This window comes from Papio anubis, chromosome 13 (genome assembly GCF_008728515.1).
Source record: "Papio anubis isolate 15944 chromosome 13, Panubis1.0, whole genome shotgun sequence".
Taxonomy (NCBI): Eukaryota; Metazoa; Chordata; class Mammalia; order Primates; family Cercopithecidae; genus Papio; species Papio anubis.
In genome coordinates this window covers 82,094,461-82,107,074 of record NC_044988.1, presented here as the reverse complement: position 1 = coordinate 82,107,074, position 12,614 = coordinate 82,094,461, and the positions used below count along the sequence as shown (strand labels likewise).

The 12,614-nt window shown below is 37.3% G+C and overlaps 1 protein-coding gene across 1 annotated transcript; it reads right to left on the bottom strand.

Moving 5' to 3' along the window:
- Positions 1–9,415: 9,415 nt before the first annotated feature.
- On the bottom strand, positions 9,416–12,399 carry LOC116270105 (zinc finger MYM-type protein 3-like; the record flags this gene model as incomplete). Its single annotated transcript, XM_031654771.1, has 1 exon — positions 9,416–12,399. A coding segment is annotated over one exon (1,092 nt), but the record flags the coding sequence as incomplete, so codon positions are not given.
- Positions 12,400–12,614: the final 215 nt, after the last annotated feature.

The following is a 12,614-nucleotide window of genomic DNA, read 5'->3' as shown; positions in this document are numbered from 1 at the left end:
ATTGTTTGCAGCGGGGCTTTCTTTTCTGTTAACAGGATTTTCAGGCTTGGGGCTCCAGGCAGCCTAGGATCAATTCAACTGCAGATCCTATACTAGAGGACTGTTGCTACCCTATGATCTGTGTTGGCATAGTCACATGCGCAATGCTTCCCCTTCCAGGGCCTCCCCTCCATGTCAGTGGTTAGAAACGCTGCACATGGGCTGCTTGGCTCAATCTGCACTGACTGTATATCCTGAGGCCAGTGCACAATGTCCAGGTCGACAACATGTTTTTCAAAATGTGGTTTGTTTGTTGTAGCTACAAAAATCAGCCAGCTGTGCAGAAAACAATTTATTAAATGGATGAAGACTGGTCATCATGCCCAAATACAGACGAAACACTGTGACTCAAGCATGCTCTCATTATAGAGACACTGTTGACACTCATTAGCTGACTTTATTGGATTGCTTTTCTTATTTCCATAAGTTTTAGGCTGTACCAACAAATATCAAAAACAATAGAAAATTACACTACATTAAAGGCAAACATACACACAATGGAATAAACTAGACATAAAACTAGATTTTTATTTAGAGCACAAGTATACAGACAAATATGAAGCAAAAACAGTGAGCTGACAAAGATGAGAACATCTTAGTGTAAAAAATCAGTGAGCAGCAAAATAAAGATGAAACTGAGAGTACTCTTAACAAAAAATTCTATTACAAATATTGACAGGCAGCAGATTATCTGACCAAAATCATCAGTCACATATTTGACACAGTAACAGAAATTTCCCTCTATTTCAATTCACCTTTCTCCTCTTTCACAAACTATAGCAGCTTTTAAAAAGTTTCAAAATATGATTTGAGTGAAACAGGCACATGCGCTTTTTTCATGTAAATCAGTTAAAAACCAAGTGCCCAGAAAAAATACATAAAAATAACAATCTATCAAATTTGGGGAAAAGTAAATGCATCCTCAAAGACCAGTACTATATTTTGTCAAATAGCAGAGTTGATCTGTTGAAACAATTTTCTCTAAGTATTAATTGTGGTTATTGTATTTCTAAGCAGATGCCTGGTCTTAAATTACAGTGACTAAACTGATAAATCTTTTTATTCCCAATTAACTTCCAAGGGATAAAGTAAAAGTGAAAGAAACCTTAAATGCACTCTTAAGATTTATAAGAAGGATGGAAGACCTTGTTGAAGTTGAATACAGCATTCATTCTAGTAAACCATGAAAGTTCTTCATTTTAATAGATAAGTCATATGTAGTAAGTCTGTTGAATCTAAAACACTTTCGATCATTTTCCCACCAGGTTTCAGGCCTACAGGGTTAGAGTCACATTTTCAGACTACAACATAAAAAGTACAAACTATTACCGGTCATGGAGCTAATCTAGCAAATGTACATCTAACTTTGGCAGTGAAAACATTTAAAATTGTGGGAAAAATTGGAAACTCTATAAATTAGAAAACTAATAAATATATATGTATTTGATTTAAAAACCGCCCGAGGTAAAAAGGCCTCAGGACAGAAATACAAAATGTACATAAAACCCCAAGGTGGGAAATAAATCCAAGAGCAGGACTCAAACAAATGTGCCCATTGCTAAATTGTTAATCATCAGGATGTATCATGCCATAATCTTTGGTGTCCAAAATATGAAAGGAATTCTTGGTACAAAGGCTCTGCCTGAAAATCTCTGACGTAGAAATACTTTTGTGTGACTCTGGAGGCCAATGGACAAAGGCAGAACTTCTTTAGACCACACATAATTAAATTTATTTTTATTGCTTTATCACCTCACGGAGGGGCAAATGTCTACAGCATATTCTAGAGAAAAGGCTCACAGTTAAAATCTGCCTTTGTTTTCCTTTAAGCAAAGAGGTGGTGGGGACCTTGATGAATTAGTTTCAATAGTCTTCGAATTAACTCAGTAATTTCAGCAGCAATGTGTCCAAATACAGCATTGGCTGTTGCTGCGTATCTGACAGTCACACACACAGTTTCTATACAATTCAGGAGACTACCCCTTTATTAAAGGAATCCTGTGATCATAAGCCCATTGAACTGACAGAAGGAAACGCTGCACCAAGTGTGGAGTTCTGGCATGTTGGTGTAAAAAGGCTCTTCAGGAAGCAGCCTTCTTTTCTCAACACTTTATGACAGTTCCCCCCACTCATTTTAGGAGTATAAATAAAAGTATAGTGGTATTTCCCTCATATTAAATTTTAACAATGTGTAGTAGAGTCAATCTGTTGAAACAATTTTGTCTTTACTTTCAGTTTGTTTGGAATTGCTGAGGCAAGATAGAAACACCAGGTACCAGACAGGTGGGCATGAAGAAATCCTGACGGCCATAAGGCAACCAAGTATGTTAAGTAAATCTGTGTAAATGCTGAATGTAAAAGTTAACAAGTGGGAACTGTGAGGTTTCAATGGTTCTTTATAAAGGAAATAAAACTACTGAATATTCTTTTTTTTTTTTTGGGTTGGAGCCTCGCTCCCTCACCCAGGCTGGAGTGCAGTGGTGTGATCTCAGATCACTACAACCTCCACCTCCCGGGCTCAAGCAATGCTCCTGCCTCAGCCTCCCAAGTAGCTGGGATTACGGGTGTGAGCCACCATACCCAGCTAATTTTTGTATTTTTAGAAGAGACTGGGTTTCGTCATGTTGGCCAGGCTGGCCTCGAACTCCTGATCTCAGGTGATCTGCCCGCCTCAGCCTCCCAAAGTGCTGGGATTGCAGGTGTGAACCACCATGTCCAGCCTGAATATTATTAAATGAAATTCAAACAATAAGCCATGATAGCCAACAAAAATAATGTATGCACCTCATAGTCCTCTGCTATTACACTATTCAGCCTAAAAATATCCAGATCAAGGGAAATTCTACTGCTCTATTGTCATTCCATTCTGTAAGATACTCAAGTATCAAAAGAAAAGAATGTTTAAAATTCTAGAGGAGAGAGTACTAGAAAAATTCAGAGTTCTTGCTTTCTTTCTCTTTTTGCAAATATTTTCTGCTTTCAAAGAGCCTGGAAAGTGTCCAAGAAAAGTTGACCTAGCCTGGAATTATAAATATGATACAAGATTTTCAAGTTTGGCACCACTTTGACAACTACAATATTTCCTTCTGTAGAGGCCACTAAGTGCTGGCTCAAAATATTAAACAATGAAGTACATAGTTACTTAGGTCACACATAGAAATGTTGACTGGCACAGCCTTTTAACAGTTTTTCAGTTTAACTACAACAAGTGATAGCAGCAGTGGTTAACAACTCCACATCAACACCACAAACGTACATATGAAAGAGCACCTATAACAACATGCAAAATCTCAACATCACTGAATATTACACAATGCATAGAAATCGTAATGATTTTTGGCAAGGTGTTTTTTTTTTGTAACAAATGTTTTATAAAACAAAAGTTATTTTGTTATAAATGCTATTTAAAAAGCTGTAACAATCTAATGAATTATAGATATAAAAGTTCAGTTAGATAAAGTTAATCTGAGTGGGTTAATACTCAACATGGACCTCTTACTTCATCCAATATAAATAATCAATTATAAATTAATATCTAGCGGAAGAATACTAAGGGATTTATAAAAGAATTACAGAAAATAAATGGACATAAAAATCACTAAAATACAGTATACACAATTACTGTTAGGAATCTATATTGCTGATATCTTCCTAATTCTACTCATCACAAACAAACAATGCCAAAGCATTTTCAAAGCTCTTATTGAAATGAATGTATAATGGTAAAAATGCTGTCTAATCCCAGTGTAATACCAAGACAAACATTAGAAGTCTAACATAATTCAACATTATATAAAAAGACAAATCACACTGTACCTTTTTAAAAAACATCTAAAATTTGAACTTTTTTCAACTATGATCTGGTAAATATGATTTGTAAAATAAAAATTTGTGAAATGTTTAAATATTTATGCTTGAGTTCCTTTTCAGAAGAGTAAGCAAGATGAGAAATACAAATAATTTGCATTTAAGTAAGTTTGTATTTCTACATCTACTTACTGTAGGCCTCTTTCCTTAGTTACCATTTTCCCCCTTTACTATCTCTAAATTAATTTACTTCAGAAACTTCCTAATTATGTTGATAGAAATTTGATCCTTTTGACTGAGGATATGTCCCAAAACTTTAAATATGATTTTTAAAACTTGCCATAGACTAAAAAATACTGTGGGTTGCATTCAGAACCAGTAGTATATATGCTATGTAGCTCAATATCCAAGTGAATATCAAATGAAACAAAAATGTACTTTCTTGTTCATAATCTATAACTAGAATTGATATTCTTGAAGACTGTAGTCTCACCTCCATAACTGAAAACAAAATATAAATGGGGTAGGCTGAGAGATGTTCGTTAGAATCAAAGAACAATTACATTTACAGATTTTCCTATCAAACTCCAAAAAGAAAAGTTGCTAAAACTAAGATGTAACACAACACAATGAAAAGTGAAATGTCACATTCAAAAACAGCCTATTGGAACCTGGCAGCTTGAATCTACTCCTAAGAGAAATCTGTGGGTTTTAAAAACAATTAAAATTTGGAAAACAAGAAATAGAAATACAGGGTTCTTTTTCCTCTCTAAACTCTACCTACGGACAGGGTGCCTGGTTCTAGTCCTGGCTTTAACCCCAACAAGGGAAAGCTCACACCCTAACAAGGTGTGCGCACCTCAGCATTCACCTCCTTTCTCTGGGGCTGTTGCCTCTTCTGTAAATGAAGGGTAGATTAGGCCAGAGCAGTGTCAACGCCTGTAATCCTAGCACTTTGGGAGGCTGAGGTAGGGGGATCACTTGAGTCCAAGAGTTTGAGACCAGCCTGGGCAACACAGTGAACTCATGTCTATAAAAAATTTTTAAAAATTAGTCAGGCATGGTGGTATGAACTTGTAGTCCCAGCTACTCGGGAAGTTGGGTTGGGAGGACTGCTTGAGCCCAAGAGTTCAAGGTTGCAGTGCCACTGCAGTGAGTCTTGATTGTGCCACTGCACTCCAGCCTGGACAACACAGCAAGACTCTGTCTCGAAAAATAATAAATAAAAAGGTGGATTAGATGTTTCCAATTTTACTTTCCAGCTAGCACACCTGAAGGATGCATTCCAGAGGTAACAGCAGCTCAGTCAGTCTAGTGAGTCTCAAAGGAGGGGAGGGGATAGGAAACATGAGACCTCTGGGGAATTTGTTTGAGGTTGTGTTGTATTGGCTATTTCTATCTCCTTGCCTTCTCCACTCCCCACCTACATGAGGACGTGGTGACTCCTACTCTCCACAGCATGAAAATCACTGGGCTAGATGATCTCTTGGGTCCTTTCCAGATCTAGCCTCTATGACTAATAATTCAACAAAGACAATGGTTTACATTAATACTCAGACCTAATTAATATTCTAATCAAACTGGGATTCTGACCTAATTAATACTCTGGTTCTAACTCACAAAAGTCATTGTTTACATGAGAACTCAAGTGTATTACAATGCCATTAAAAAAAATAATTTTCAAGTTTTTGCTCAGCTTTGGCAGGCCCAACTGGTCAATTTACAAACAGGCTGGACCATGAAAATTTTAAATGTCTTCCTTTTCTGTTTAGAAAAGTAAAAGTAGAGTTCTTGGTATTTCATCAGTATCATCTCTTCTTTTCTGTTGTTATATCACTAGAAATACACCAGCTCCCAACAGGATGATATCTGTGATGTATTTCTTTATTCCAGTTCTGATAGCAAGGATCTCTAAAATTATCCTAGCTTCATCATTTTGCTTTATGAAAGGCTATGCACTCAGTATCATCTCAACCAGATGCAAGTGGGAAGGGAAAGCAATGTCTGAATACCATGCATTAAACAACAACTAAGGATGCCTTTGCCAGTGTGCATTTCTTAACTGATCACTGTCTATCTGTACCATATCATATGGTAGATGTACAGAGACATAACTTGTATAATAGAATTCTATTTGGGAAACATTAAACTGACAGAGAACTTGCTAATTCTTTCAGTACTTGTAACTATTTTTAAATGAATGAATGCTTTAAAAGATATCTTGCTGCAAGAAATTACACATTCCCCTTGACTTTCCTCCCTCGGCTTAGGTATATATTTCTTCTATCATATGGGAGAGTTTTTATTTACAGGTGCTTAGTATTACAGCTTTATTTTGGCTAGAGAAGTAAGGATCAAAATACACCTTTCCTACAGATAAAATCAGTCAGAAGAGGGATGATTAAGATCATCGTCTGTCTCACATTAAACTACAGATAGCCGAACCAGGAAAACTCTGAATAGGTTCACAGTCTACCTCTGATTCATATTTAGTATCTGGTCAATGGCAATCGATATTGGCTTGTAGGCATTCCCTCTGCCTAGACCCTCCCGCTTCCCTGCCTAAATTATAAAGCACTCTCTTGAAATTGGGGTTTTGGCTTTAACTGGGGTAAAAATAAATTACAATCACTTAAATATATACTTCCTTGTGTATATACACACTTGCCTCCATGACAAAGTTAGGTGTTTTTTAAAGAGTGACACAAACTTCTGCTGTCTGCTGGTAACCAGGGGTAAACAAACTGGTTAATATCTCATCTCAAAATACTACAGTAATGGGGCCTCAATAACGTTGTGCTAACAAACGTGCTGCTGATGGCACTGATCTCAATCAATGAGGAGCTGAATTAATATTGATGATTTTATTACACCTGGGATTTCATTTATAATTTATAACTTCAGAGGGTCTACAGAAGCACAGCAAATCATTTCTTGAACATGCAGCTATAGCAGAAAAAGAGAGTGCTTAATGGGATCTGGATCTAATTTCAGATACGGATGCTCTTACATATTAACTGTGACATGGGCAAGCCATTTGACTTCTCTGGATCTCCTCAATTATAAAAGGGAAATAATAATACTTACCTAATGGGACTATTGTGAGAATTAAGTGAAACAACTTATAAAGCACTCAGTACAATGGCACACTATGCACATTCCGATGCATATGCGCATCTACATGAACACAATGGATGGTACAGAAATGCCTTCACTTTATTGATTTTAAAACAGGCTCTAAGAAAGATTCTCCAGAAAATACTCAAAGCAGCATTATGTATTCTGCAGCAAACCTACATATTCAATGAATAAATAATGGATAAATTGCATGAGTACAAAGTTTGGAAAACTATGCAAAATAGTATTAGCATAGAGTTTTTTGCTGGGCTCTCAAAAATGAACTACCTTTTATTACAATGTCTTTTATAAATTCCTTGACAGCGGGGACTATTTTATGTATCTTTATACCCCTCCCAGTTTGGCCCCTAGCTGTTCAATAAATATTTGTTGATCTGACTACGAATTTTCATCTCAATAAAGTCACTGATTTCATGGCATCTGGAAGCTAAGCCATATGATTTAGACAAGTAAATGCTATGAAAGTTTCAGCTAACGGTAATCTAACTGAAAAACCAAAGAGATCAAATGTATGCTAGATTTTCAGACTACTCTTTTGTAGAACAGGCAGTGATTTAACATAGGGAAAATTTAGCCATAGGGAAAAATAATTATAAATATCCTAAATTGCTGATATATATTTATAAGTCATATTCAGACCAGCCCTAATAACTGTATCAAATGGAATCTAGAATAAGCTGTCTTGAATAAATATCTTATCTCTAATTTTTTCAAACATTATTTTTTTTAATAGCTAGCACCTATGGTTTTCAACAGTCACTCACATGAATATGAAAACAAAGACCAAATTATGCAGCTATGTCATCCAAATGTTGACAGTGTTCAGTGTTTTTGTTGTAGGTAGTGCAAAACTTTCAGTTATGTGAGGAACACTGGAGGGTTTCTTACATGACATTACATTGATCATAAAGTTAAGCACTGCAAATATGGCTTTATTTGAGCCACAGGATTGCCTGAAAAGGCAGCACATTCAGTTGTAGTGAACACCTGCTGGACTGTTGACTTTTTGCTAAAGTATACATGCAATTTTGACACCTGCCTCTGCCACAGCATGAACATGATTTTTTCTTAATATTACAAATAATAAAAATGGCATCTGGCAGTACTATCTCCTCAGTATCATTTAGATGAAAACACAAAATTGAGAGGTAGTTGTAGATTTTTCATAATATAATTAACTCCAAGAGATAACACCAGCACTTTGGGAGGCCAAGGCAGGAGGATCTCTTGAGGCTAGGAGTTTGAGACCAGCCCGGGCAACACAGCAAGACCCCATCTCTACAAAAAATTAGCCGAGCGTGATGGTGTGCACTTGTAGTTCTAGCTATTTGGGAGGCTGAGGCGGGAGGATCTCTTGAGCCCCAGAGTTTGAGGTTGACAGTGAGCTATGACTGCACCTCTGCACTGAAGCCTGGGCAACAGAGCAAGACCCTGTCTCTATTGAAACAAACAAACAAACAAACAAAAAAAGACAGATACTGTAATTTGGCTATGCTTCTACCAAGTCATTACTCAGAAAACAGTTTTCTGAAACTAAAAGTCATGATGTTCCTATTTGGTTTGAGTTATCACAGAAAAATATAAATAAATAAAAATAATTCACATTCTCAATTTAATTGTGTTCTTCTAAATGAAGATGCAATATGATTAAGCAGGACAAAGATTTTCATTTTAGTACCTCAATAAACACAGATAGGGAACTGACATTTTCTAGTTCTGCTTTCTCAGTGCAGACTGAGTGCTCTTCTTCCTTAAGACAAACTTACTGTGCTGTCAGAAACATATCAAAAATTTAGAAACTATGTCAATTAAAAATTAGATGCACCATAACATTTTAAGTGTTTTACAGAGAACTTTTTTTAAATATGAGAGGTAACCACATAAAAATAACTATATATTTTAAAAGAGTTCCCTTAAAGTAAGCTGTCTGATGCCGTAAGGACTAGCTATAGAATAAGAACAGGAAGGTTCTGTAAAGAGAACTGGGAGAAAGAGGCTCTGTGGCTCCAAATGTATAGGTGTGGGAGAGGACTAGAGGACATGCTGCCACCATGAAAGATCACTCAGCATTCCTTTTGATCAGACATCCTTCAGAGATGTTAAGACACTGTGTCCCCAGCTCTGGCTCAAACCACTGGAAATTAATTATGAGTTGGTACTGAGAAAGGTAAATAGAAAAAAACTCTGGAGTGAAATGACAGACTACCGTTTCTTTAGCTATGACCTAATTGACTTATCTTGACCTGACCATAAAATGAAGATAACTCACCTTTTCAAAGTTGCTGAAAAGATTAAGATAATGTATACAGAAATAAATATGTAAGTATTACAATATGTCTGAAGAAATATTTGCCAAAATGTTAATGGTAATCTTTGGCTAGAAGACTTATGAGTATATATTTTGTTTTCTTTATCCTTATCTGTGTTTTCCTTTTTTTTTTTTTTTTTTTTACGATTAGTAACTATGACTTACATATGTGATGCATGTAAGTCACTTAGCACAGTGCTGGCATGCATGCTGGCTCAAAAATGGCAGCTGTCATCATTATCAATACAAAAACATAAAGCAAGACATTGCCCTCTCTTCTTGTTTCTAGATGTATAAATGAATGCTTCTCTATGGAGGAAAAGTCATGAACATGAGGTTAATTCCACCACACAAAGTCCACAGCTGACTTCCCACTCCCGAGCCAGATGAAAGGTCACAGCTTAGAGGAACGGGTCTTTATGTGCTTATGACTTGGTGTTGGAAGGAGTTCCCTGACCATGGGAGAGCTCAGCTCTGTGATGATTTAGCAAAGCAATTCAGAATGAAATCTGACCTGGTTATACACTAAATTAATGTACAAAATACCACCTACCTTTCTAGCTAATGTGAATTATGAGGTTGCCTTGAAGAACAAATATTTCCCAATAGAATTCCCAGGTCCAACAAAACAATCAAGATTTGGGGTTTATGTGTGTTGCTGATTATACAGAATAGGAACCTAGCTCAGCTTTATTGTGGCTCTAATGTCTAAATTTATTTTATTTTTGAAATATCTTAACTAATAATTCACCACAGGCTTCAAGACTTGAAAACAAAGACCTTGGAAAAACTGCCACAAATGTTTAACCAAAATTATTATAATAATTGCAGGATATCACAGATAAATGCATTTATATTTACTATAGAAGAATCTCACACATTTTCAAGAATGCCTTGAATTCAGCAAAATCTGGTAGCAAAATATTGTTACCGAAAATGAGTGCCAATATTATATTCCTTGGATCTCAATTACAGAATCAAATACCCAGCCTTGCCCCAGGAGAAAAGAGACTGTTTAATGTTTCTAAGTAAGTAATTCGGGGAATATGAACTTTGAAGAGGATGAGTTTTTTTCTTGTCTCGACTACTGCTTCTAGATTTTTAATAAGACTTTCCACCCTTTACCTTCTCTTTATACATAATTTAATGCTTGGCAACATTTTCAAAGCTTTGGTAGGTTTAAATTTCTTGTCAAAGTTCATTTATGCCCATTTCTTAGGGACAAAAAAAGAAACACTCTTTCCAGGTTCAAGCACAATAGTTAAAATGAGCTATGTAACAGTCTTTTTAGCCACAATATCAGACTTTGCAAATTATTTTCAAATCATGTAGCTCCCAAAAAGAATGGCACCTTTATTCCCTCCTTCTACCCTTTCCCCCACAAAATAAAAGATGTTAGCTAAACATCTAGATTTTCATACATTGTAAAAAATGAGGCACAGGAGTTAAAACTCAAGTTAAAAAAGAGAAGGTGTAAATTATTTTGATGTTGAGCTTATACAACACTTTTATATTCTGGATCTAGCTGAATACAGTTTTGTGTCAGCAGTAAAGTTAATGTCTCCTCTTGATTAATATAGAATTTTAAAAATTAAAAAAATAAAGCCATTTATTAAGGAGACAAAAAATGGGAGTTGGGGTGGGAAGGAAAAGCAGGAGTTGAGGACGCAAGCATGTAAGTCTAGGATGACTCTCAATTTCCTTTATGACAGTTTTTAAAAAACAGAATTCCCTCTCTATGTGTTGCCTGAGAACCACATATGGTTTTGTAAAGTCTGTAACAGTAATTACATTTGATCACTCACAAGTACATTTGTCTTAAGCCTATAAATACTATGTTAGTAATACTAAATTATCTCCATTGGCTTATTTGTAAAAAGAAAAATATATTATATATTTATATTTTTATAAAGTGAATTAACACTGAGGGCACAGGAAGGGGAATGAGAAGCGGTGTATAATCACAGTTTCTCTGGACATGGTAACCAAACTGGAGTCTTGCTCAAGCCACCTGGTCAAGCGGTGTCTGAGGAAGAGTCATAGGAGGCGGAGACGATGAAATTGCCATTGTTGGAGTGGCCGGCCACTGACTGGGCAGCCTGCTGGCTCAGATTGTTACAGATCAGCACCAGCTGGTTGCTCTGGGCTTCAGACAAGGTGCTGCAGCTCTGATACACACTGAAGTTGGTTTTCCTGCCAGGGATGTTGCCCTTCTCACACATGGTCTTCACCATCTTGGCCAGCTTGTTCTTGCCAAGGGCCTGGCAGTTGTACCAATGCAGAGCGGCCAAGTTAACAACTGGCTTGATGGATAAGTAGAAAGGGGCATCCTCGTAGCGCATGGCGGGAGGCCGCCGCTGGGCATACTCCTTATAGTCCTGGACAGGGCAGGTCTGTGGGGCGTGCTGGGTGGCATACACACGGGAGTCTGTCCCCCCTCTCTTGGTTTTGGCATTCAGGTCTCCTGTGTCCTGACCCATCCACTCCAAGTACTCCAGACCCGTCTCTGTTACCCGGAGCCGGATATCACCCCATTTTAAGGTAGATCCATGGAAGCCTGTGCAATGCCCAAAAGCTTTTGTGTTGTTGAGCCAGACTAGGTTGAGCAAACCCTCGGGATTATATCGGCTTAGTAGTCCCCTTTTCCGCAGGATGAGCTCGTCAGCAAAGGTGAGCTTCATGGACTTGTGTGGCTTATTTCCTTTTCCTTTACAGCGGAGTTCAATTTGCTTCTGCTTCAGGGCCTCTTGGGAACGCTTGAATTCCTTATCCCTGGTGATGCTGTAGCCATACCTGTGTTCCTTTAGGTACCTTTCAAGCCCACACTGGTAATTGGCCAAGCTGTTGGGTTCGTATTCGGACCCATCCTTCTGCCTGGCATCAACAAAGAAAGAGGCAAGGTAGGCATCCAACTCCTTGCAAGGGATGACATAAATCTCTCTTGTTTCAGAAGGATACTTGGAGATGAGGAACTCACGGAAATTGCGGAGCGCGGTCTGCGTGCTCCGGATGGTTTTCTCGTTCTGCTCCCTGCTGAGCTCAGCTGCTCTTTCATCCTGGTCTGCAACAAATTGGGGGGGGGAAGGATAGAGAGGGTGTTGATGAGTTCAGACAATGCACTTTCTACTCTGAAATAAAGTTTCCTTTTATAATGACAAGGGAAAGGAAGAATCGATTTTACAGAGATCACTGATAAATGTTATTTACATACCTGTCACATTATAATAGCCAACTTCGGTTTCACAAATGATCTACTAGACAAGCACATCGCCCATTACAAGCAAAATGAGCTTCCTATGTCACTGGCACACAGTTTAGTGCA